The sequence below is a fragment of the Cavia porcellus genome, unplaced genomic scaffold (genome assembly GCF_034190915.1).
Source record: "Cavia porcellus strain 051 isolate PalLab524CR breed Dunkin Hartley unplaced genomic scaffold, mCavPor4.1 scaffold_1, whole genome shotgun sequence".
Taxonomy (NCBI): domain Eukaryota; kingdom Metazoa; phylum Chordata; class Mammalia; order Rodentia; family Caviidae; genus Cavia; species Cavia porcellus.
The window spans coordinates 201084441-201111919 of NW_026947484.1; the positions used below are offsets into that span (position 1 = coordinate 201084441).

General features: G+C 40.3%; 1 protein-coding gene across 6 annotated transcripts; it reads left to right on the forward strand.

Annotated features, from left to right (window-relative positions):
* The first annotated feature begins 7644 nt into the window (after window positions 1–7644).
* Window positions 7645–27246, forward strand: Zbtb43 (zinc finger and BTB domain containing 43). Of its 6 annotated transcripts, XM_063227704.1 has the most exons (5): window positions 7656–7780; window positions 11891–12013; window positions 13780–13900; window positions 21288–21341; window positions 22017–27246. In XM_063227704.1, exons 3-5 carry the CDS (start codon window positions 13807–13809, stop codon window positions 23441–23443), a joined length of 1575 nt encoding a protein of 524 aa, XP_063083774.1. In that variant the 5' UTR covers window positions 7656–7780; window positions 11891–12013; window positions 13780–13806; the 3' UTR covers window positions 23444–27246. The 6 variants fall into 6 exon arrangements, with proteins under 6 accessions (XP_003470678.2, XP_063083774.1, XP_013009047.1 ...); XM_013153593.3 differs by lacking the exon at window positions 21288–21341; XM_063227718.1 differs by lacking the exon at window positions 13780–13900.
* The last annotated feature ends 233 nt before the right edge of the window (window positions 27247–27479 follow it).

The window sequence follows — 27479 nt, forward strand, 5'->3', positions numbered from 1 at the left end:
TGGATATTAGCAACCTGCAATCCGCCAGATGGGTGAGATAATGCCAGATTCCCCATCTGCGCTGTGGGGAACCTCCTCAGATCCTGTCCAGGGAAAAATTAATCCCTAATAAGGCCAAAAAAACTTTCTGCTGAAAACATAAATTTGAAATGTATTTTCACTATCATTCGATTACATTTAAACTTTCTTGCAGAGCATGGTCTAACAGGCCTGTAATCCCAACTTTCCAGAGGGCAGGAAGATCATTCAAGGACTGGACTACATAATGAGTTCAAAGGCAGCCTGAATTGCGTAGTGAGACTGAGCCTCAAAATAAAAAGTGTTTTTAAAAATATCTTTTTTTAAACTGCTATTTTCATGAGTTAAAATGTCACAACAGGGAATCTCATCTTTTGGTTATCCATGCCTTATTTATCCCAACTGTAGTTAGAGAGGTAATTGTACAACTATACTTCTTTTATAAGGTCTGATTTTATTCTATAAGGTCACCAGACCTTATAAAAGAAGAGTAGTTGTACATGAAAGAGTTTTGGCCCAGACAGGACACTGTAGCCGGTAAAGCCTCAGGCGGAACCAAGGAGCTCCATCTCCCCCACCCCTAGGAATTTACCTATGGCACCAGTGAATACCAATGGGCTACCTGTGCATCCCTAATGCCCCTCAGGCTCCATCCCCAACCTAAGCTACTATATGCTTCCACCCCACGTGTTCCACGGAGAGATCCCAGGGGGAGATGCCGCGCCCAGGGGATCAGGGGTGTCTCTCCCCACATTCTCAAAATAAAGGTCATTTATATTTCATACTTCTTATCTTTTCAGCCGCCGCCAGTCCCCCCACAGTTCTATCAGTACAATTACCTTGATGAATTCCATTCATGAAGATGGAGCCCCCATGAATGATCCAATCAGCTAATGAAAAGCTGTACCTTCTTTGGTTTTGTTTGTTTGTTCCTTTGTTTTGGTTACCGGGAATAGATCTCAGGGACCCATGCTTGCCGGGCAAGCGCTGTGTCACGGAGCTATTTTTCCCACCCAAGCCGCACCTTCTAATACCATTGCCTTAGAGATTCGTGTCAACCTAGCAATTTTGGAAGGACACAAACATTCAATAATGACTTCCACAGTCTCTGCCATGACAGTGAATCTATTTCTTTTTCTACTTCTATCCATGGTCACTCTACAGCATAGCTGGAAGCTAAAGTATTATGTGAATACAATTTAGTATTACATATTCCTGGTGAGTTGAGCCTTTTCTTATTACAAAATAGCTAGTGTATATGAGTCATCTTTTACTGAGTCCTACAATAATACCTTGGTAGCATGAATCAGGCACTGGCTCTTAAACCACCCTCTCAGGGTTTCATCTTACATAGTCAAGTCACCTGACCACGCCTACCTCCAAAATCCCTGAGGTTTACAAAAACAGGGTTAGTTTCTTATTCCCATTATACTATATCCTTTATGGGTCATTTGTGGCACTATCTATCCGTCTTCATTCTGGCATCTTTACTACAAATTCTAGGCATGCTATGGTTTAGATCTAAAATTGCCCCCAAAGTCTCGTGTTAGGGAAAACACTAAGATTATGGGGCTTAGAGCTGATTTGCTTGCCTTTAGGAGGTGGGGTCAGGTTTGAAGGTCACTTTGGGTGTGACTGGGAAAGGTCTGTCACTCTTTTCTGTCTTTCACTTGAGCTCTCTCTCTGCTTCCTGGATGTGTGATGTCAGTGGCTTTCCTCTGCTTGGGCCCTTTTACCAGGCCACACTTTCTGGGAGCCAGCTGGCCAACTCTCCACTGAAACTTCTACAAACTGTGAGTCAAAACAGACCTCTGCTGTTTAAAGTTGGGTATTTTGTCTCAGCAACAAGGAAAGTAACAAAGACAAGGCAGAAGGAACAAATTGTTTCAGCTGATGGATGCTCACTAAAGCTCTAGCTGTGCATATTTCTCCCTGAGTGCCAAGGGCGGTGGGCTGTGAGGCCAGGCCTCCCACAAGAGGGCCAGCGCAGTGCTGAGATAATAAGGTAATTATCACAATATTTCTAGCAATGCCTTTTCTATTTATCCAATATTAGTGTAGCTAATCCAGTACAGAACATCTTTCGTTGTTCTTCTTTTTTTTTTTTTTTTTGTCTTTTTCCTTTTTTTTATCGGTACCAGGGATCGAACTCACGACTGCCTGCTTGCAAGGCAGGCGCTTATGCCGCTGAGCTAAATCCCCAGCCCCATCGTTGTTCTTTTATTTCAAGTTTTCTTTGTGTTTTACACAGTATATAGCTTGATTTAAAGACAAAAAACCTTAGCTGGGTGTGGTGGTGCATGCTTGTAATTACAGCATTTGGGAGGCTGAGGCTGGAGGGTTGCCATGATTTTGTCATGAGTTCGAGACCAATTTGGGCTGTATAAGTGAGTTCAAAGTCAGCCTGGGGGAACTACATAGTGAGACTTTGTCTCAAAAAGAAAGGGAAAAAAAAAAAAAAGAATCTTACATTATATCCAGCTTGGTGTAATATCTATAAGCCCAGAATTCTAGAAGGGTATGGCAGGAGAACTTCAAGTTTGAGCCCAGCCTAGGCAACTTGGCAAGACCTTATCTCAAAATAAAAAAAACAAAAGAGTGCTAGGGACACAGCTTAGTGTAAAGGTCGTAGGCTCAATCTCCAATAGCAGAAAAAAAAAAAAAAAAAACCTGCTGAAAACCTGGTGTTACAGTCTGTTTTTTAATTAGATTATTTAGGGTTTTTTAAAAAATGTGTTTATTGTGTTCTGATACACTTGAACTTATTTGTCCCCATTTCTGTGATTTGTCTTCTTCTGGTTTTTGCTATTTCTGTCATTCTGTATATCTTTCCTTCTTTTCTGCATGTTCTGTTTTAAAAATTGCACAATTTTTTTTTTTTGTTCTTCTTTTTTTTTTTTTTTTTCTTTTTCCTTTTTATCGGTACCGGGGATCGAACTCATGACGGCCTGCTTGCAAGGCAGGCGCTTATGCCACTAAGCAAAATCCCCAGCCCCTCTTGTTTGGTTCTCGCTTGGCATAGGATTCTGTTTTTCAGCAGTAACTCTCAAAATTTTAGCGGTTGTATTTAAAGTCTAAACTTTTATGGACAACTTTTTGGATTATTCAAATTGATATAGGGGATTGAAACCCAACCTACTAAATGTCCGGTACAAGCTCGTGTTCTCTAAAATTGAAGAATGAATTTTAGGAACAACGGAGGTTAAAAGCAGATGTATTTATTGAAGACTCAGTCTTTTCTAGGACTTTTATAGAGTAAAACCACAAGGTCACTGGTCCTAGGTGGGGAAAATGTGGGAACTGGCAAGACAGGAGGGCATGAGGTGGGACAGAACTATGATCAACCAATAAGATTAATTGTTCAGGTAAAATTGACCAAATCAGGGACAAATGGGGAAGTGAGTAGCTTAGCAAGTGGGCATGCTTAAAGAGCAATGGACTCTTTCCTTAGGGGGTTGGGATGGTGACTCCTAGCTTCCTTAAGTGATCCACACCTACCTAGAATATCAGTCTCTGATGTTTATATTTAGGGTGTGGTTGCATTTGTTTTTGTTTTGAGATCTGGCCCACAGCAGGAGGTGTCCGTCTCCTCCAAAGTCACAAGATGTCTGGTCCTCTTGCTCTGGCTCCCTCGAAGGCCTGGCCCTACCTATAATATTTCTATCTAACTCAGCTGCTCACAATAAAATGTCTACAACTTCTTTACCTCTCCTTATATGCAAACCTTCTGCTGTAAACCTTCGTAGTTCTAGCCTACAAAACTGCAGTCGGCCATGTGGTTTGCACTGGTCACTGAAACCTAAGAAGAGTCAAAAACTGTGCCTGTGCGCTCCTTTATCCCCTTTTGCCTCTCTGCTAATGCCCCAAGGACTTGGCCAGGGAACCCAGCTGGTGACTAAGAGACACATCTGTCCTAGATCAGCTGACCCTGGCCATATAAGCAAGCTTACCTACTCCCAGCTGACCTCAGATGTGTGAGCAATAATCAGATGTAGGTGTCTTTGAGGTTTTAAGGTTATTTGCTTTGCCAGGGATTACTGACACATTTCTACCATGATTTAACTTTAGTGATCCTTTTGTACTTTATATCCACTTGTTCCATTATTTTAGTTTTACATTTTTAAATCCTATAAATGATGAACTATCGTCTTTTTTTCTTTTTTGCCCTTGATATTTGTTTACATTTATTTATATTGGCCATTATATTTTCTTGTCAAATTTATTTTTCCTCACAACTTCCTCCTGGGATAATTTTATTCTTGAAAATATATCTCCTTCTCCTTCTTTTTCTGTGTTCCTAATATGTTGCCCAAGCTGGTCTAGAACTTTTAACTTAAATAATTCTCCTGCCTCAGTTCCCAAATAGCTGGGTTTACTAAAGTGTGAGACCCTATCCAGCTTCTAAAATATAAATCTAAAATCACTCATTTAAATTCTATTAGTAATAACTCTTAGTTTTTGTTGATCTGAAAAATATTGTTTTCATCTTGAAAGATTATTTTGCTAAATCTAGACAGGTTTTTCTCTTCTCCCATGAATGCTATTATTTCAAGCTACTGTTATTATCACTACTCCTATTATTGCTGTTCACAGTCACATGTTGGTAATATTTATTCCATCATAATCTGATTTTCCTTTTCATCTCTTGTTCTTTGGTGTTCTTTTTCATTATTCTGCTTAGAAGGCATCATATATACTAAGGGATTTTACTCCTTCATCAATTCTGTGAAATTCTCAACCATCATTATTTGGCAGTGTTCACATACCCTTTCCTGTCTCCTCTGATGACAGATGAACATATGTTAGACCATATTCTTTTCCATATTCTTTTCTCTAGGGTGCCTTTTTTCCCTTCAAGTCTATCTTCTAGTTCACTAATCTGTCTTTGGCTATTTCTTATTTAGTTGAACCATCCAATGAATTATACATTTAAATTATTTAAACTATTATAATAAACACATCTATAATTCTTATATGGTTCCTTTATCACATTTGCCTGGTAATTTTTGAGAGTATCTTGATCCTCACTTGTAGTTTTAAATATGCTTTTTCATGTTCTGGTTCTAAAATATCTACCATTCAACATAATTTTGGATTTGCATCTGCTGATTGTCTTTTTTGCTTATTTCCTCAGGGGTTTTGTGGTTTCTGATTATGAGTGCATATTCATTTGGAATTTAACTGTGAGAATTCTTTGAGACTTAGGTTGACCATAAGTTTTTCCAGAGAAGATTTTTGTTTGCTTTGGCCAAGTACCACCATCACTACCTAGTCAGGTCCATTTTACACTAAAATGTTCAGTTTGTGGAGTTCTGAAGCATGCAAATTTATGACCATGTGAAAGCCAGACTATAGCGATAAATAATCTTAGACAGTTTTCCTCCATTTAGAGTCAGAGCAAAGACACACAACTTTCCTTGCTGCCCATCTCTATATGACAGACTTTTATGCCCTACTTTACCCTTCCCCTGAGGGTATGTTCCTCCTTAGGTTCTAACCAGATGTTGCAACTTAGCTCTTATCCTGCCTGGATCAAGGTAAATGCCCCTATAGCAGCATTTATCTATCTTCAGCAATTTCCGAAGTATTTATCAGTTATGGGACATACTGACAATGCAAACAGGTGCAGAAGTACCTGTGTATAACTTCTGACATTTAAATTTGCTAACCTCCTAGGTTAGTGTTCCTGCATTTTCCCTTTCTTCAGATGGTTTTCTTGACTTTCTTGAGAGCTTGTTTCATAGCAACCTTTTATATTTTGTTGTCATCATACTTGGAGACACAGAGTCTACAATATTAATAGAAATGTCTAAGTGCCAGGCATGGTGGCACACTCTTATAATTCCAGCACTTGGGAGGCTGAGGCAGGAGGATTATTGCAAGTTCTAGACCATCCTGAGCTACAAAGTGAGCTCAAGGCCATCCTGAATTGCATAGCAAGAAACTGTCTCAAAAAGACAAAAAAGAAAAATAAGTAAGTCTAACTAAGACTACTTGGCTTGGGGGCTGGGGATTTAGCTCAGCAGCATAAGCGCCTGCCTTGTAAGCAGGCAGTCGTGAGCTCGATCCCTGGTACTGATAAAAAGGAAAAAGGCAAAAAAAAAAAAAGACTACTTGGCTCATGCGAAGCATCTGATAAGTAGTCCAAACCGGAAGTATAACTTAATGTCATGAGACCTAGACTCTGTTTTTTTGCTTTACCAGCATTAGGATTTGCATGTCACTGCATGGACACATGCAGTGTGGCTGAACTTGAAAAATTCAGGTCTGCTTAGAGGCAACAAGAAAGCTAAAATGGTAAAGCACTTAAAGAGCAGTGAAATAGAAATCCTAATGAACTGTATAAAAAATACTTTCTCAAAATTCCCACTCAATGACTTCTACTTAATATAGTATCAGCAAAAAATCAGTCATGTGACCATGCCTAGCCCGATTATTAAAGAAAATGAGATTGCCATTTATTGCAGCTGAAGTGAAGGTCTACTTCCTGTGAGATCAAGGGATTTCCTCTACCTGAAGAAAAGGAAGGTTTTGTTTTGAGGTGTGTGTGTGTGTGTGTGTGTGTGTGTGTGTGTGTGTGTGTTAGGAGGTCTCACAAAGAAAGGGAATTACTGCAATAGTCTTATCTGCGATAATTGAGTAAAAAAGGGTACAGAGGTAGATTCTTGATTCAGAATCTTTGACATGCTTCTCTGAACTACCATTTTGATGCTTCAATATTTCATTTCTTTGCTTTGGCTTTGTTTCCCAGAATTTCTTTGTCGAACCTTCTCAGAACACTGAGAATCCTTTCTGAAACTGCTGGGTTCTAGAGGTCAAGAAGAAGCAGGGCAGGGGTAGTACCAGCTTGGAAACTGAGCACTTTGTATGAAGACAAAGTCGAAAAGGTGTATCTGACCCAAAAAATGCATCCACCCTAAATCCAGAAACAATTTTGACCAAATTCCAACAGCAGCCTGGAAGAGAAGTTACAGCAGTTTGCTCCTGCATTGAGGGGCTTAAACAGGTCCAGAAGTCTAAGGCAAGCAAAAGAGCATTGCTGGGGGTGGCAGAACTGGGGACAACAGGCACGGGTCCTGTCCACTATTTTTGCGACTCTGTGTTCAACACAATGATAGCCACATAGAGGGCACTGATTATTCCACTGAACATTCACTGAGCATCCACTACTTGCCAACTGCAAGCTGGGCGCTGTGGAGGCAGTCAAGGACTTTTTTTAAAAATCTTTTTGAGACAAGGTCAAGCTGAGTGAGTTCAGGCTGGCCTAGAGCTCACTTCATAACCTGACTGCTCTCGAACTCTCAACCTTCCTGCCTCAGCCTCCTGAGTGCTGGGGTTACAGGTGTGCACCACCACGCCCAGCGGTGTGTGAAGGATTTTGTCTAGAAGATAACTAGACAAGCTAATATATGTGAAGGTCTCAAAAGGTTTAGAACTCAGTTACTGACTCTCCAATGTCCAGAAATATAGTCAGCCACCAAACCTGACCGTCCTGCTCCAGGCAGTTCTGCACCAGGGTCTTGGACACCTACACTCACCGCCCCAAGCTCCACCCCCAACGGGAGCCCGCATGCGCACACCGCCTTCTCGCTGACGCACCTCCGGAAGCACTGGTGGTTTCGGGGGGCGGGGACCGGGAAGCGTTTCCGGGGGCGGGAGGCACAGGCTGAGGCTGTCGCTGCCGCGACAGTTTGAGGAGGCCTGACGCTGGCGGCGAAGAGAGTGCCTCGGGCGGGTTATGTGAGCTCAGAGCCCTTGGCAGGTACGGCGGGGTCCGGACAAAGGCCGGCAGGGATGGGAGGAGAAAAGCCGGGGGAAGGGTTAAGGACGTCGCTGTAGGCCTCCGCGCTCTGGCCGCCGTCCTCACAGGGCCTAACCGGTCGACCGGGATGCCAAGGCGCGGAGCGCCGAGTGCCCTGGGTCCGACCCCTGCGATCCCTAGCCTGGCCAGAGAGCCGGCTGCGGCACCAAGATCTCCCACCCCAACCCCCATCCCCACCGCTGCCCCCGCCCCCTCCCCCGCAGCCTCTCGCCAAGGTCACCCCGCGGCCGCGGAACTCGGCGGGCCCCACGGCTAGCGATCCCGTTAGCCTTCTTGGGACGCCAGGCAGATGCTTCCCGGACTTGACTGGCGTGCCGAGGCCAGAAGGAAAGCTGCACCTGGACTTCTCTGGTCTCTTGTTTCTGTGTCGCCTCTGTTGCTGTCTCTCTCACTTGTTGTCACCTGTCCTTTTTGTTTCTCTTCATCCCTATTCGCCCACTCACGGTCAACCTGGTAGTCTCTCCGCTGTGCCTCTGGAGTTGTTTTTGCACATTTAGACCTTGTCTTTTATTGTTTTCTCTGCCTTGTGTGTCTCTTGACTCTGTCTTTGTCCCTCAGTCCTTCTCACTCAGCCTGAGTGTGACACCAGATTCTTATTTGGTGGCGGTGCTGCTGGAGGTGGGCAACTTCTGCCAACTTCATCTTTCTCTTGTTGCTGTCTCTCCTAACTGGAGTTTTGTGGGCGAGGCAGGACAAGTCTGCCTTGTCCCTGCAGGACAAGACCTCTGAGCCATAGAAGGTGACTCATGACCCCGTAAAACTCCCTGCCTCTCTGCACGGGTGCCATCCTCAGTGACCGCAGTCTGGTCTTAAGTCTGATAGGTGTCACCTGACTTACTCAAGTTAATGGGTGCAGGAATGCCTGGCGTGCAGGCCAAAGCAAGTTGATGATTCTTCACTTTTCTTGCCTGTGGTTTTTCAGGCCTGCACAGCTCTCCACATCTCTTTGCTCCATCCACTTACCCATTTGTGGCCTCCAAGGCTGTCAGAAACCTCTCTGAGTTACAGCTGTTTAACCAGGCTGCCTACAGGCTGAGGAAGGGTCAGGCCGAGAGACTTGCCTTTGTGGCCCTGGGAACAGTAGCAGAATTTCTGGAAGAGCTGCATGCTTAGCTCAGAGATTGTGTCAGTGTCTTCATTTAAACTATGAGAAACCTAGTCATTATTTGTCCCTGCTTTACCAAAGTACTACTGGAGAGAGAAATCAAACAAGAGGATAAATACTGTTTGAGACTTCAGAAACAAAGTACCGAGAACAGACAGATTTGTAGTGACAGGAAGTAGAAGAGTTTATCATAACCAGGGAATGGTAGGAGTATTGTTCAGTGGATACAGAGTTTTAGAGATGATGAAAAAGTTCTGGGAATGGATTGTGGTGATGGTTGCAAGACATTGTTAACTTATTGCCTCTGAATTGTGCATGTAAAAATGGTAAGTTTTATGTTAGGTATTCATTGGAGACTCCTGGAACAAGTAAGCTCTTTTTAAATGTGATTTTTAAATTGAGACTGTTAGGAACATTTAGTCAAACCTGTGTTTATTGGTGCTTTTTACAGCAGTAGATATAGCTCAGGGTCTTAGAAAAGGAGTTTGGTGGAATCAGTTTGGTTCCAATCTTTAAGATCACTGCTTGCACTAAATCCCCCTTTCCCCCACCTTTGGAATCAGTGCAGAAATCTACTTGAGGAAACTTGAGAAAGGTTTTACTTTTTGCATAACAACTTCCAAGGTTAGAAAAATAGCCCTTTTATTATCATAATACAAAAACTGTGTTATTTCTTACCAAGGAATACATTTCCTTTTTTTTCTTTTTTTTTCCTTTGAGACAGTCTCATTATGCAGTTCAGGCTGGCCTTGAGCTCACTTTGTAGCCCAGGCTGGTCTTGAACTCCAAGCAATCCTCCTGCTTCAGCCTCCTGAGTGCTGGGATTATAGGCTTGGGCCACCACACTGGGCTCTTTGTTTTTGTTTTTGTTTTGTTTTGTTTTTTTTCTCTTATTTAAGGCTTCGGTTTGCCTGGAAGGTATTTTCATTGAGCTTTCTTTTGGGTTTTTGAGACAGGGTCCTGCTATGTAGTTCAGGCTGGTGTTGAACTCCCTAGGTACCCTAGGGTACCTTCAAACTAGCAGTGATTCTTCTGTCTCAGTCTCCTGAGTGCTGTAGTTACAGGCATGGGCCACCATGCCCATCTTATCACACTTTCTAAGAAGATCTAACAACAGAATGCTGTACATATTTCATCAAATCTTTGATGCTGCTGATTATTTTATGTATCACCAAGAAGGGGAAAACAATGTCAAGTAAGCAATAATGCTTATTATTCAGACTTCATTTTTCATTCTTATTGAAAACACTTTGATTTACTTGAACTGTAAAATATAATATCAGTGATATTCTAATGCATGTATAAAAAGCATAAGTTAAAAAAAAATGAAGTGTCCATTGGACTTTTTAATATCCCAAGCCCTTTTCTACTGAGTACTTCAATTCACAGTTCTGTGCATGTTTTTTTCTACATATCCTCCTTTGGGCTATCAGAAATATTGATAAGGTTCACAGGAATGTTGTGTTAAGTGATGACGACTATTAAAACCGCCATCTCACTGTGCATTTCAGACTGGCCTTGAACCCACTACAGAAACAGAGCTCCCAGAGCCTAGGCTGGCCTGCGGCTCAAGGTGGTGATCCTGTTTCAGCCTCCTGAGTGCTGGGATTACATGCTGCCATGCCCTTGCTCTCTTGAGCCTCTTATTTTGTATTCTCATACATATGCAAGGTGTGGTTAAAAGTTCTCCTTTCGGTTTCTGAAGGGCAGTGATAGAAAGACTGATCAGTGAAGGTTTAGTGCCCAGAACAATACCTTTTAAGTCTCAACGAGTTTAAAGCTTTGAAGCTTTAAGTAAACCCGTGTTTTAAAATTGAAGAGGGTTTGGAATCTTAACTTCACAAAGTAGGTGGCTTTCTGTTTTAAAATCTTAAAATAAATTTACTAAGCTCTTTCACTGAAGTGCGCCAATTAGGAAAAGATATGAAAATACAGATAGACAATTGTCAGGGAACCAGCTGCACTTTTTCAAAGAATATTTATTTATTTATTTATTTATTTATTCGCTCATTCAGTCAGTCAGTTGGTGTTGGGCATCAAACCCAGGGCCTTCTTTGTTCATGCAAGCACATACTGTAAGCTGAACTACACCTTTGGTCCCCAAAGGATATTTTAATTCTACAAGGTTACACAGGCATTGACTAGGTTGATGTCTTTTAATAAACATGTTATATTAACATAGGTATTAATATTGAAGAAAATGGGGTGAGGGCCATATGGGAACTATGCACTGATTTTTTTTAATTCTTTTTTTTTTTTTTTTCTGCTGGGAGTCTTAACTTATGGACTCATGCTTGCCAGGCAGGCACTGTGCCACTGAACTATATCCCCAGCCCTGACTTCTTAATTCTTCCATAAATATATTACAGAACAAAAGTTTATTTAAAAAATACAAAGAGTGGGGCACAGTGGTACTTGCCTCTAGTCCATACTTGGGGCACTGAGGCTGCAGCATCATTTGAGCCCAGTAGTTGGAGAGCAACCTGGGCTACAGGAGACTCCATCTCCAAAAATAGACAGATTGGGCCAGGAGTTTAGCTCAGCGGCCTAAGTGCCTGCATGGCAAACATGAGGTCATGAGTTCAATCCCTGGTACCAAAAAAAAAAAAATAGGCAGACAGACAGACAAAGTTAAATTTAAGCTGGGCATGCTAGCACACGCCTACAGTTTCAGTACTTGGGAGGCTGAGGCAGGATTGCCACAAGTTGAAGGCCAGATTGAACTACATAGGAAGAACCTGTCTCCAAAACAAACAAATAACGTTGAATTTTAAAATAACAAAGACAGAACTGAGAAGTTCCAGGATAAAAGGCACAGAAGCAGAAACAGCAGGTTTGATGAATTCCTTTGTGCTGCTCACATATAATTTTTAATTTGGAAGGCACATGTACACAATGAGTAGCACCAGCATCTTTTACATTTTCAACATGATTTTTCCTTTCAGAAGTCAGTGTGATTTAATTTGAAGCAAAACAGAAAACAGAAATGGATCCCTTTTTTTCATTCATATTGCATTTTGATGACCATGCATAAGGAAGGTTATTCCAACCCTACGACTTTGCATTAGGTAAGCTATAAATATGCTAATACAGTTTTAAAATTTACATTAATCATGCTTTTTGGCAAAAATAAGAATGTAGTTTGTTGAGGTTTTCTGAAGATGAATTAGTGCATATTTTAAAATCAAATACAGCCATACCAAATTTGCACTGACAGAGCAGTTCAGAAAAACTTTCTGCTAAATGATTTTTTTCTTAGAAAAGTATTCGATTTGGAGTTACATTTCTATTTGAACTTTGACATAGCCCTTATAAGATGTGTAGCTTTGGGCAGGCCTTTTTTTTAATCTGATCTTGAGTTTACTTCCCTCTAAACTGAGTAGGATGATAACAGAAGTGTTGCAAGACCCTTGTGTATGTGGTGTACTGTGTGGACGGTAAAGCATTTGACTAATGTAAAGAATTCTGGCAGGCATGGAATGCCGGTATTTTTGTATGTTTGTGCCAGACTTTAAATTTACTAAAGTAACATTTACTGTGTTTAAATGTGCTTTATACAGCCAGCATGTAAATTACCATATGCTCTCATTAAAGAAATCTCTTAAAACGCTTCAAGACAAGTAGCTGGTTGGGTCTGCTTCCTTGTTATATTGCTATCTTCTGTACTTTTAGGATGTTTAGTCCTTGTTTAAATAGTATATAAAATTTGCTCATTTCTTCAGTTGAATAATAAGTAATGGCTACTATTAAACAGCAGAATTGGAAGTTATCTTGGCCCTCTTGTAGTTGAGGAATTCTTCAGTATATTGCCCTTCATCATCTGCTTTTAAAAGCCCGCGTAGCTGTCATCCTAGTGTTAGGGAGGCTGAGATAGGAAGAACTCCATGAGTTTGAGGCCATTGTGAGTCAAAACCAGCCTGAACTACATTGCGAGACCCTGTTTCAAAAACCCAAAAATAGATAAGTAAAAATTTTTAAAAATACAATTTTATGGAGACCTAATTCATAAACATTTTAAGATGTTTTAAGCCTATAATGTCTGCACTCAGAGAAGCTGAGGCAGGAGGATCACAAATCCAAATCCAGCCTTGATAAATTAGTGATTCGGTAAGACTCTGTCTCAAAGTAAAATGAGGATGTAGCTCATTGTGAAAGCCCTGGGTTTAATCTCCAACAACACCCCCCCCCCAAAAAAAAAAAGGTTTAAGCATCTTCACACATTTGTAATCATTACCATAATTGAATTTGAAAACTTTTGACTACCCCCAAAAGAACCCAATTATCATTCACTCCCAATCCTTTTTTTGAGGCAGGGTCTTGCTATGTAGTTCAGACTGGCCTTGAACTCACTGTATAGCTTTGGCTGGCCTTGAACACGCAGCCATCCTTTTGCCTCAGCCTCCAGGATTGTACCAGGAGTATAGGCATGTGTCACCATGCCTGGCATCTTTACCCTTAATTTCTGTCAACCACTACTTTTCTTTGTCTATAGATTTGCCTGTTCTGAACATGTGATATAAACAGTATCACACAAAATGTGGCCTTTTCTATTTAGCTTTTCTGCTTTAGGTGTTTCAAGGGTTCGGTGTTGTTACATCATTCGTTCTTCTTGCCGAATACAGTGTACTCTATTGTATGGATAGACCATAGTTTATCATCCACGGATTGGTGGACACTTTAGTTTTCTACTTTTGCCTTTTATGAATAATGCTGTTATGAACATTTATATTCAAGGCACAAATTTTGTGTGAAGATCATCTGTTTTCATTTCTCTTGAGTGTATACTTAGGTGTAGAATTAATGCTTACACAGTGACTGTGTTTCCCTGTTACAGAGACTGCCAGCAGCTGTCCTGTTTTATATGCCTGCCAGCAATGGGTATAAAGGTTCTAATCTCCATGTATCCTCATTGACACTTGTTAATGTCTGCTTGGTAGATTACACCAACCTCATAGGTATGGAGTTTTTGTAATTTTGATTTCTGTTTCTCTAATGGCTAATGATACCACGTGTTTATTGGTTTTTTGTAAATACTGAATCCTTTGGTTTTCAGTTGGATTATTAGGTATATGGTTTGCAGCTATAGTCTTACCCTGTTGTGGGTTGTCTCCTTACTTTGTTGGTGATCTCATTTGTGCCTTTACTTTTGCATCTTCCTGCCTGCCATTTCTGTCAGCCCCATCAGTTTCTCCTCTATTTCCAGACTCACTATATTCTGATTACTTCACATCTGGCAAAAATCTTATAATTAGTCGCTGCTTCAGACTTCTTCCTCCTTTAGTCCATCAACACATTAACCCTCCTGAGCCATAGCATCTCACTCCAAAGTTTTCAGTACTGTACCCAGTGCTCACACTTAATGTTCCAGTAGGGTAGTTTCAGATTGCTCTTCTGTCACTGCCTGCCACCTGTAGAAGAAAGCACTAGTAATGATCCCTGTGTCACTCGGATTAATCTTAACTACAAGAGAGCCAGGAAAGATACTGTGAAATGCCTTTCTTACCTTCAGTGTGATGGGTCTAGTAATTCAGTTTCTTCAATATACCATAATCTTGGTGCACTAAACCCACAAGAGATTAACCAGAATGCCATGTGACTTCAAATTTTTTTGTGTTAATAAAGGATATTTGCTTAGGTAATTTTTCCATATGTTGTCCAGTTTTGATGCCAGGGTTTTATGTGAAATTAGTTGGCAGATTTTCTACCCTTATATCCTTGTCCCCTACCCTCCTTTTAATATTTCCAGTTTTATTATATCGGTAGACAGATGTAGTCAAATGTGCCCTGTGCATTTCAGTTTGGGGCATTTTTTTGATGTTCTCTGTGACCTGTTTAAATTTCTGTTCTATATTAATTTTTAGTGTCTTTATTTAGCTTTTTTCTATATCATTCTGATATCTTTGTCTCATCTTCCTTGTACTTCATAGAGACCATGTTTTCATGAACTTTATGGAAAACATCAGTTTAACAAAAGTGTTCACAAATGTGTTCAAATTGCCTATCCCTTGTCATTTTCTTTTTTGATACTGTAGAATCTATTTGCACACCCATGTTGGCTTTATTTATTTATTTTTGTTTTGTTGGTTGGCTTAGTTTCTTTGATACTGCATCTCCTGTGCTATCTGGAGCAGTCCTCTTGCCTCAGCCTCCCCAGTGCTAGAATTACGGACTGTTCGTAAACTGGGTATGACACTGCGTCGTATATTGACTCCAGCGATTTGCTTGAGTGGAATGGCCGGGGCCAGCGGTACCCTGACACCACCAACTTCTGCATGTTACCAAACTGCAGCACCTGTCTGCCCCGTGACCCACCCTAGGTCTTAGTGCTGGGCTCTCCAAATGAACGGATATAACTGGTATTCTGTGGGCATTCCTACTACTGTGCCAGCGTTGCCTAGAGCAGGAAGTGGAGTGCAGGAGCAGTGTGTCTCTTCAGTCTGTTTTCATCTCCACTCTGTCTTTCATTTCTTAAAGTTTATGGCATGTAGGTAACACTGTCTTTAAGTTCCAGGATTCAGCATAATATTTTCATATTTCTTAGATGATTAGAGTTAAGGATATGGTAAATAAGAATTATATGCCTGTCTTCCAAGTTGTCTTCTTACCCTGGTGATACCAAAATTTATATTGAGAGCTTATACCTCTAAAGCAGTGGTGACCCAACTATGGCACATGTGCTCCAGAAGACTGTTTGTATCACTGAAAGCTCTGCAAGTTTCACCGTCTCCACATTTGAGTATACCAGGTTCTGTCTCCTCTCCCCATTCCTCCTGGGTTTGTAATTTTCTTATGGTATTTATCAGGCTTTGCCTTGAATATAAGTGTTATACATAGGTTTTTTTTTTACCTCCCTTACCAGATTATAAACTTTCCAAGGACAGTAACATTTCTTGATTGTCCTTGAAGTTCCCCCTTGTACATTGTATGTTTATAGTGTGTTAATCAATTGAAAAAGCAGTTGGGGGCTAGGGATTTAGCTCAGCGGCATAAGCACCTGCCTTGCAAGTGTGGTCGTGAGTTCTATCCCCGGTACCGATAAAAAAGAACAAGACCAAAAAAAAAAAAAAAAAGGCAGTTGTATTCTTAATATAGATTACAGCTGCTTGGGAGTTTCAATATTGTACAGCAGGAAAGCCTATAACAGACTACATGTTACTAAGATAAAACAATACAGAGTGTTGTCAGATTCACCTCCATTTAAGGGTAGAGGTATACTTCCTAAGTTACAATGACCTTTACCTCTTTGATATAGTTAAAAGATACATGACAATTTTTGTCCATGTTTGTGTGTGTGTATTGAAATGGATGACTTTCAGTTTGTCCTTTTAACCATTATTTGAGTGTATGATTCAATAGTATTAATTACATACAGTATTGTGTAACAAACTGTTTTGAAAATTGTTCTCGTCACCTTACATAGAAGCTACCTGTTAAGCAATAATCCCCCATTTCTCAGTGTTCCTCAGTGCTCAGGTGCCTTGGTAAACAGAAAGTAAATCTTACTTTGTCTTTATTAATTTGCCTGCCATAGATACTTCACGTAGGTGAAACTGTGCATTTGTCCTTCTGTGTGTGACTTATTTTACTTATGATAGTGTTTTCAGTACTTACCCATGTTGGAATGTGTATCAGACCTCCATTCCTTTTTTTGATTGAATATCACATTTTGCTTATTCCATTCATCTGTTGATGAATACTTGGCTTGTTTCTGCCTTTTACAATTTAATGAGTAATTCTGCCACTGAAAATTGCCTGAGTGTCTGAGCCCCTGTGGTTTGGGGTATATACCTGGGAGTAGAATTGGGTGGCATATGTTAATTCTATGTGTAACTTTTTAAGAAACTGACAGAATTTTCCAAAGCAGCTATACTATATTACAGTCCCATCTGCAGTATATGGACATTTTATTTTCTTTGCGTCTTTGTCGTATTTTAACTTTTGATTTCATTTTTATTTTTTATTATAATCATCATAGTAAATATATCTAGACTTACGTCATGTATGTTTTGTAGATATTTCTATTCTGTGGACTATCTTTTCACCCTTGATCATGTTTCTGTTTGGTTTCGTTTTTGCTCTGCTAAGAATCAAACTCAGGGACTCACACTGAGCTACACGCCCAGCCTTTGACCATTTCCTTTGATGCCCAAAAGCTTTTATTTCTAATGAAGTCCAGTTTGTCTGTCCTATTGCCCATACTTTTGATATCATATGTAAGAATCAATTTCCAAAGCCAGCATCAAGCCATCTCTATTTTAAGAATTTATAGTTCACATCTTATAAGTCTATGATCCATTTTAATTTTTGTAGATGGTATATGGAAGGGTCTAACATCCTTCTTTTGCATGTGAATATCCAGTTTCTTCAGTACCCTTTGCTCAGAAAAATTGCATTTTCTCCATTGGAGGCCTTTGTACCCCTTATTGTAAATCAAATTGGCAATAGATATGAAGGTTTATTTCTTTGCTCTCGGTTATATTCCATTGATCCAGGTGTCTCACCTTATTCCATTACCAATTTTGACTGTGGAAGCTTCATAGTAAGTTTTGAAATTGGGAAGTGTGAGTCTTTCAACTTAGTTGTTTCAAGATTGTTCTGGCAGGGCCTGGGATATAGCTCAGGGGCACAAGTGCCTGCCTGGCAAGCACAAGGTCCTGAGTTCGATTCCCAATACCTCATCCCCCCAAAAAAACATTGTTCTGGCTATTTATGGTCTCTTGAAATTCATGAATTTTAAGATAGTTTTCCATTTCTTACAGAATTATGTTTGGGTTTTTGATAGAGCTGCATTGACTCTGTATGTTGTAGGTAGTATTCTTCCATAGTCTTTTGTATTTTTCAGTGCAAGTTTTTTGCTTCCTTTGTTAGTTAATTCCTGACTTTTTTGGTTTGTTCATTGTTTGTATACAGAAATGCAATTGATTTTTCCTTGATGTTGTATCCTGCTATTTTGCCGAATTTATTAGTATAAACAGTTTTACGTGGACTCTCAAGGATTTTCTACAGAAGCAGTCATGATTTGTGAAGAGAGATAAGTTTGCTGCATCTTTTCCAATTTACATGTCATTTATTTCTTGCTTCATTTCTTTGGCTATAACCTATAACACTATGTTGAAGGGAAATGGTAAAGCAGACATTTTTGTCTTATTCCTGATCCGGAGAGAGAAAAATTTCATACTGTCACTGTTGATTGTTGGGTTTTTTTTTTTTTTTTTTTTTTGTACCAGGGATCAAACTCATGACCTTGCGCTTTTATGCCTCTGAGCTAAATCTCTGGCTGTTGTTTGTTCTTTATAGGTTTTTTTCGTGTATGGTTTTGTTTTGGGTTTTTTGAGACAGGGTTTCGCTAGGTAGTTCAGGCTGATCTTGAACTTAACTTTGTAGCTCAGGTTGGTCTCAAATGTGAGACAAGCCTCCTGGATTACAGGCATACACCACCTTGCCTGGCTCATGTATCATTTTTATTATGTTGAAATGGTTTCCTTGTGCAGTGTTTCTAATTTCTTGAATGATTTTTCATGAAAGGCCGTTGAATTTCTTCATGTAGCCTGGGGAGGCAGAGAGGATTGAGAAAGGGGTTTGAATACCTGTTGTAATAAGCAGCACTCTGGGAGGCTGAGGCAGGAGAATCACAGTGAGTTGGAGGCCAGCCTGGACTATATAGCAACATCTCCCAAAAAAATTAAAAAACCACAAAACCCATATTGGGTCTCCCCCAACTTACTCTGTTAATGAATGTGATATATTTTGATGCTTTGTTATATTGAACTTTTTGTGTGGTCCAGGAATAAATCCCACTTGGTCCTAGTGTACAATTCTTTTAATATGCTATGGAATTTGATATGTTAAGATTTTGATACTTGTACCAAGGTCTAGATGGTTGTTTTTTTGTTTTTTGTGTTTTCTTTTTTGGTCTTTTTGAGACAGGGTCTCACAACACAGTTCAGGCCTTAAGTTTACATTGTTGCCCCTGCTGGACTTGAGTTTGCAATGATCCTCATGCCTCGGCCTCCTGAGTGTTGGGATTACAGGCATGAACCACCACGCCCAGCTCTATAGTACCTATTGTTTCTGATAATACAGCCCCTCAAATCTTTTATTTTTATGATAGTGTACCATATTGTTTTTCCTTTTAAAAAAATTTTTGTGCCTGTGTGTCTAATATCATTTTGAGTCTCCTTTTATTTTTAAGTATATTTTTAATGATTTTCTTAGTAAACTCCATAATTTGGAGTTCAGAGTGCCCTTCTGTGTCTGTTATAAAACCCTGGTGCTTTAAGATAAAAAAGAATGGTTATTTTACTATAAATTTCACTGTGCCAACAAATTCAGTAATATTAACTAGTTGAAAAAAATGGGGTCGGGGATTTAGCTCAGTGGCTTAAGTGCCTGTCTGGCAAGCATGAGGTCATAAGTTTGATCCCCATACCAAAAAAAAAAGGGGGGGGATGGCAAGGGTAAAGTTAATTTGCTGGATTTAACAAAAACCCTTAAAGATCAATATTACTTGCTTAATTTATTTGAGCAAAGGTTGTAACTGATAATTTATAGAAAAAGTACGAAAGGTCAGTAATTTGAGTACAGAGTTATCAGTCTTATTTCTGATTAAGGAAATGCAGGTCAAAGTAGCAGTGAATCATAGGGTATTCACTTAGATCCTTTGCAGAAATTTTTTCTGATTTACTGACATCGAGTTTTGGAGAAGGTGTGGGAAGTAGGCACTATCACTTAATGTTAGTATTAGTGTGCTGTAGTACCAACTTCCTGGAAAGTAGTTTGGTAATATAGATCAGAATGTCAAATGCAAAGCCCTTTGACCCAACAATTCCACTGACAGACATTACCCTATAGATATTTCCAGAAATGCATACCAAAGTAGTTATATACTAGTATTCATTGTTGTATTGATTTAAATTTGGGAAATCCAAACAATTGAAATTCAAGATAAACACCTCTTTTCGATAATATTGCAAAGACCCCCTATCCCCAAGATGTATTAAATGTTGAAGGCCAACTGCTAAGTAAAACAGGTAATAAAACCATCTGGGTGAGGGTTTTTAAAGCTATATATGACTTACTCAAATATGTGCACAAAAAAAGTTTCAAGAGTGGAGGGAGACTAAGAATGAATAATGAAGAAAAAAATTTATACCTTCTTGTAATTGTTCTTTTACATGTGCATTCATTGTCTTGTCCTTCTTTTCCAAATGTTTAAAACCAAAATTTTACATTCTGCCAGTTCAAAACTAGCAGAGAGGAACAGGGATTTAGCTCAGCGGCATAAGCACCTGTCTAGCAAGTGCATGGTTTTGAGTTTTATCCCCACTACCAAAAAAACAAAAAACAAAAAACCCACCCCAACCAGAGAATATGTTCACTCAGAGATAGTGCTCAGAATATAAATGTAGACCTCCAGTCTATACATTTACATAATCAATTTTTCCTTCTGAAATTACAGATACCTAAATAATCTATTTCATGGTTTTAAGTCATTATGAAGTGTCTTACTTAAGATGTGTGAAACTATAAATTAATGTTTTATTCTAAAAACAGTGTCTTAAAATTACTAATGGCTAATCTAACATTTTTGCATCATCTGAGAGGAGGCAGAGTGATGCAATAGGAAAAATACTTCAGGCTTTGGAGTCATACTGACCTGGATTCATAGCTGAACTTAATAAAACTAGCTTTTAACCTTGGGAAAGTTCCTAATAATGCTGAATGGAAAAATCCCAAGCCCTACATTTGCAGAGTAATTATAGACTAAAATGCAAAAGAAAGATGTGTGGTCCCTGGCATATAAAGTTAGGAAACATTAACTCCTTCACACGTCTTCTCTCCCTGTCACTGAAGGATGATTTGGAGTGTTTGAGTTGTCTGGCTCTTCATCCCATAGAGGTATTTAGCAGCGAATGTTTGATTCTGGTATTAGAACAAGGTGACAAATAGTGATATATCATTTGACTGTTTTCATCCACTTTACTACAGAATTACGGTTGTGGGCAGGTCTCTAGTTGAGTTCATCTTGTGTTGTTGTTGTTGTTGTTAGGAATTATCTTTTAATGCAGAACATGTTCCACAAAGTATATGTACAGTAACAACACAGGGAATCATTTATTCTTTGCTGTAGCTTTTTCTTCAGTCTTGAATCCATTCAGCAGCAAGGACAACATTTACTATCCTCATTGCTGTATAATTTTTTTTTTTTGTACAGGCGATCGAATCCAGGACCCACACCTACTAAGCAGGCACTTGAGCCCCTAAGCTAAACCCCCAGCCCTAGTATATAACTCTTGAAACAGTTTGGAGACCACCAGATAAATAGAATACCTTGCTTTACAGGTTTATTCTGCCTCATCATCAGAAGCTCTTCGAAGACTAAAATTCCCTCAGCAGGTAGAGAAATTGGCATTGTTTGGGCTTCAGCAATACCCCTCTGATGCAGAAAAACCAAAGGCACGATTGTCTTTGCCCCACTACTCCAGTTTCCTAGTCTCCTTTCTAGAGGTGTTTGCAGAGTCATGCCTACCTGAGACCCTTTCTGTGTCCATTTCCTTCTTCCCAGACTTTCTTTTCTCTTGGTGCTAGGGAATGAACCCAGGGTCTTGGTGTCATAGGCAAGCATTGTACCTACCACTGAGCTATACCCCAGTCCTCTCATAGAACTCTCTCACAGGTTTCCTTCTCTCACTACAATTTGGCAAGTGTGAGTTGAATCTGAGGCTTAAAATTCAGTTGGTTTTATAGGGACCAATGTTTGTTTTGATTAGGAATATTTACATTGTTTTGATTAGAGGATTTGTATAACTTACAAATACAGTTGCTGTGGGTATTACTTTTTTACCAACTCACAGAGGGCAAAATTAAGAATTAATACTGTGAAGGGTGCTTTGTGGCTCCTGCTATTGACACCCCCACACAGGGAAGCCTTTCTTTACCTCCTAGTGTCCTAAGGCAGAAGGGCTTTATGGAACTTGGGAGCTTGTCTTACTTTTCTTAATGAGGGAGAGGGAGGATGGGTTTAAGTTTTCTGTGGGCTATAATTAATCCCAATTTCTCCTTCTCTTGTAGTACTATTCAAGATTTGTGATGAAATGGAGCCTGGAACAAACTCCTTTCGAGTAGAATTTCCTGATTTTTCCAGCACTATTCTGCAGAAACTGAACCAGCAGCGCCAGCAAGGACAATTATGTGATGTCTCCATTGTTGTCCAGGGCCACATTTTCCAGGCACACAAAGCCGTTCTTGCTGCCAGTTCACCCTACTTTTGTGACCAAGTACTCCTGAAAAACAGCAGAAGAATTGTTTTGCCTGATGTGATGAACCCAAGAGTGTTTGAGAACATTCTCCTGTCTAGTTACACAGGCCGCCTAGTAATGCCTGCTCCAGAAATTGTAAGTTACTTAACAGCGGCCAGCTTCCTCCAGATGTGGCATGTAGTGGATAAATGCACTGAGGTTTTAGAGGGAAACCCTACAGTCCTTTGTCAGAAGCTAAATCATGGCAGTGACCACCAATCTCCAAGCAGTAGTAGTTACAACGGCCTGGTAGAGAGCTTTGAGCTAGGCTCTGGGGGCCACACTGATTTCTCCAAAGCCCAAGAACTGAGGGATGGAGAGAATGAAGAAGAAAGCACCAAAGATGAGCTGTCATCTCAGATCACCGAGCATGAATACCTGCCCAGCAACTCGTCCACAGAGCATGACCGACTGAGCACTGAAATGGCAAGCCAGGATGGAGAGGAGGGCGCCAGCGACAGTGCTGAGTTCCATTACACTCGGCCCATGTATAGCAAGCCCAGCATCATGGCTCACAAACGCTGGATCCACGTGAAGCCTGAGCGCCTGGAGCAAGCTTGCGAGGGCATGGACGTACACGCGGCCTACGATGAGCACCAGGTTACTGAGTCTATCAATACCATGCAGATGGAGCACTCGGTCCAGCCTTCGGGCGTGGAGGAGGATTTTCACATCAGGGAGAAGAAAGTCGAAGCAGAGTTTGATGAACAAGCTGATGAAAGCAATTATGATGAGCAAGTGGATTTCTATGGCTCTTCCATGGAAGAGTTTTCCGGAGAGAGGTCAGATGGGAATCTAATTGGGCACAGACAGGAGGCTGCTCTTGCAGCAGGCTACAGTGAGAATATTGAAATGGTGGCAGGGATTAAAGAAGAAGCATCTCACTTAGGATTCTCAGCCACTGACAAGCTGTATCCTTGTCAGTGTGGTAAAAGTTTCACCCACAAGAGTCAGAGAGATCGACACATGAGCATGCACCTCGGTCTTCGGCCTTATGGCTGTGGTGTCTGTGGTAAGAAATTCAAAATGAAGCACCATCTCGTGGGCCACATGAAAATTCATACGGGCATAAAGCCATATGAGTGTAATATCTGTACAAAGAGATTTATGTGGAGGGACAGTTTCCATAGGCATGTGACTTCTTGTACTAAGTCCTATGAAGCTGCAAAGGCGGAGCAGAATACAACTGAGGCTAACTAAAAATAGGATCTGGCCCTTGAGTGGCATGCACAAAAATAAACTATGGTAATTAATGCAAATCTGGGCACAGATGATGCGTGCTACTTGCTATTATGAGAAAAGCTTTAAAAAAAAAAAAAAAAAAGAAGATATTTCTGAAAGACCAGCTCTAAGTAGGCCAATTAAAAAAACTAATTCCTCAAATTTGTATGTTCAGCCCTGGCTTGGAATGGATAGTGGTGATATGTTAACCCACTGCCCAGCTGGTGAGGGAAACCTTCAAGCCAGTTGTGATTGAGGCAGGCAAACTTGATGGAGAGACCTGCACTTGGAACTGGACTCCAGCCCACCAGTTCCATTTCAGGTGGCAGCAGCATTGGTCATTCATTATTACAAGGTCATGTTGAATTTTGTTTTGTTTGCTTTTACTATACATACTTAGGTAATGTGGATTTGTTTCAGTAGCTGCTTCACGGAATGAAATGCTACTTAGGTAAAAACTACAAATAATATTTCTAGGATGAGAAATTGTCTGGTTTTATTCTTAAGGATATTTGAACTAAAACTATGGAGATACTAGGAGGATGATATTCCAAGTCTGAAATAACATGGTACAAGCTTCAGTTTCTGTCAGATGCCACTGTCATGTTTCGTTCTTTGATAAGGCACAGTTTTGTGTTAATACTAAAGTTGAGTTGAACTCTTGTATCCTGTAATTCTTTGAGGTGCCAGAGGTAAGTGTTTCTAATTGGTTTGCTGCCCCACATGCTTTCTAATTGTAGCATATCCATGCAGTGGGTTCTGCTCTGTCTGGCAGAGTGGTCAGAGGACCACGGTACGCAGAGCACCCCATCTGTTGCTCTTAGTTTATGGTGCTTCTCAACAAGGGCAGCCAGTGACCACCATTCATGGGAAGGAGCCAGAAGTCACCGCTGAGAGTTACCTGTGGACTTGAGGAGTTAACAGAGTGCTCCAGGAACACTCCCATTTTCAAAGTGAGAGTTGAGGAAAAGCATAATCTTAGGAGTGTGGAGGGGAGGCTGAAACTGCCCAAGGAGAGTCTTGAAAATACACTGGTGGGGGGGTGTTTTCGGAGGGGTACACTGAGCTAATACTGCCTGTTCTTTATATGTGCTGGAATGTATGGTAAAATGGGAATGAAGGAGTCCTAATTTTAGCAAAATATTCTACAGATTCATGCTCCCAAGTGACAGATAAAAAGCTGCACAAATTTACAAGTCTACACCTAGCAAAAAAGCAAGAAAAGCAGCTATGCTGACCTTTTCTACTGATTGGTCAGATGTTTTAGGTTCAAAAGAAGGCATATATTCAGAATGCTTTTAAACTGTGCGACATACCAGCGTAGGACAGGGTGCTATATTACATCACCTTCCCATAAAATTAGGGTGTATTCCAAGTAGGAAATTTTTTTTCCTTAAAATAAAAATGCTTTCTGTTGGATTTGGGGTGAAGTTTTTTTTTTTTAAAGTTTGGCTTTGCTCTAATATGATAAGCATTGCTGGCAACTGTCTCTTAACCCTTAAGCTCCTAACGAAGGCGTTTACCTGTTGAACATTACCTGGAAAGGGGAAAGAATACTTATCTACCAGTTAATTCTTGTAATCAAGATTACAAAACAGGGATCTATTCACTAACACTGTATCATTCTCAATATATAAAAAGCACTTTGTATTTAAAACTTTATTACAAATATATATATATATATATAGTTTTTTTATCCTAGAAACTAGATATTACTTCTTGGTTGTTTGCCACATTAATATCATCTTCTCTTAGTGTTGAAACTTGCCAGTTAACAGTCCTTTCTCTGTGTACCTGACAGAGTGTATAAAGGTGACTGTACAATCAAAACTCAGTTGCTCTTTTTCTCATGGTAGAGGCCCATGGGTTTTAAGTATAATCCTGGCCATTATGTTTGAGAAGTTCTTTCTTTTATTGCTCCTACAAATTTCCATGTTAAGACAGTGAAGCCATTCCATTCTGCCAAAAGCTGATCACTGCTCCCATGGTATTAGCAAAACAGTTTCTGCCGTCGAGAGGGTCCAGTGTGCTGTTTCCTATTAAAAGTTGCATTTAAATGAGCATTGGGGCATTTGAGGAGAAGAGTCTGAGAGGTAAAATAAAAATATTCTGGGAGAACCGTGGTTCTTCAGTGATGCTGACTCAGCACCCTGGTTCTAAGTGGTAACAAAGAACCTTTGTTCATCCAGGAGTATGGCCAGCCCCTAGGCGACAGTTGGGAAGCATTCAGTTGTGCCGGGACTTATTTAATGTGTTTGAAGAATATCTAATTGAAATCCATATATGTGTATCAGCTGCTAAGTATAGAACTTAAATAAGTTCCTCACATCTGTTGTCTTTAATTTTGTGTGGTAGTTGGGCTGTTCATTGGTCAGCCAGACTGAGGTGGTTTAGTATCTGAGATGCTGGCCGTGTTCAGGAGGCTGGGAAAGGGATCACCTTAGTCCAGACATTCAAAGTGAGCATTCATAAGTTCTACTTTTTAGGATTAAGAGACCATACTGCATTCCTGCCTCTCTTCCCCACACCTGGGCTGCAGTGATAGTCTGTCCCCTTAGAAGAAACAGCTTTAGGAAATTCTTATCCTTCCAGTTGAGTTTAGGTAATTCTGGGTGACAGTTTTTAAAGTCTTTCAAGGATTGTTTCAGTGGCCTACAACCAAGGTATTTGTCCCTTACTTTGAGTCTTGTTTTTTTTTTCCCCAGTCCCTGTGGGAAAAGGCTTCAAGATACCATCAATGGCATTTAATGTTCTACAATATCATGCCTTTAATTTTAGGGGACACGTCACCGTAATTCACTTGGTAGTGAGGTCTCACTGTCCAACTAAGACTGTAACTGCATACTGTGGTTGCCCTCCCCTCAGCTCCTAGATTTCTCAGCTCATTCTGATTTCTAGCTCTCTAGTTCCTTTAGACCACTCTTTGCTTTAAAGGAGTTTGCACAAAAAGGTTTCCTCCATTCTCATGAGCATTTGCTGTACTTCACTGACCCTGGGCAGGCCTCCAGCTATTTGGGAAAGCCATGTGCTCCAAGTAGCTCCTTTCTACAGAGGCTGCCACCCCTAGAACTGCAGTGGAAGGGAGGTTGAGGCACAGCAGGCTGTGTACTGTCCTGGGGGAGTATTTGCTGCAGCTTCAGGTGGGGTGGAGAGGGCATCTCTGCCTCAACTCCAGGAGTTTGCTCGTGGGAGCTCTCTGACACTTAAGGAGTGCTGGAAGCCAAGCCCCCTCTATGTGTGCCACTGATTTTTGTAATTTAGGTTGCTTTCATGAGTGACTTTGTTCAGTGAAACCAGGGTTTGTTCACTGTTTCTTCTTTGCTATTACACATTTAAAGGTACAAGTTTCTTATTTCATATCTCTACTGATAGTGCCCTTTGGGAAGATGCTGGAACACATTTTGCAAATGTGACTTTGTTTTTTTAATTTTGCTTGAAGTCTGTGTTATGTCAGTTGCTGCTGCCTTCTTTTCTTTTATGAGGTTCCCGATGTTTCTTCCAGAAAATTACTTTATTTATGCAAGTCAGGTGACTCTTAGGCCGCAAAACCATTTGATGATGGACAGATGATCATTAGGTACATATCTTATTGATATTTTGTGAAATGTTATGCCTGTGTTGCAAAAGTTGAATAGTTTTTGTCTTTATATAATTGCTGTCTTCAGTGTACAGCATGGTTTTACTTAATTGAATGTTACTGTTTAATATTTTCTTCTTATAGAAGAGCTCATGCCCTTTTGTATGACATGTTTTAATAAATGTTATCTGTCAATTTTGTAAAAGTTTTGCTTTTCACTCATTAAATGACCATGTCTTGTTTTCATTCTGGCTTTTGCCACCAAGAATAAAGATTCATTATGTATGGTGCTTGAATAAGTAAATGCCACATAGTTGGGTCACATGGGACAGTGAGCGAGTGACAACTGCATGTCCTCAGCTCCTCCAGCCACCTCCAGGCCTGCAGGCTACTCCCTGTGCTCCCCAGGTCCTCTCCACACCCTCTCTTCCCTTGGAG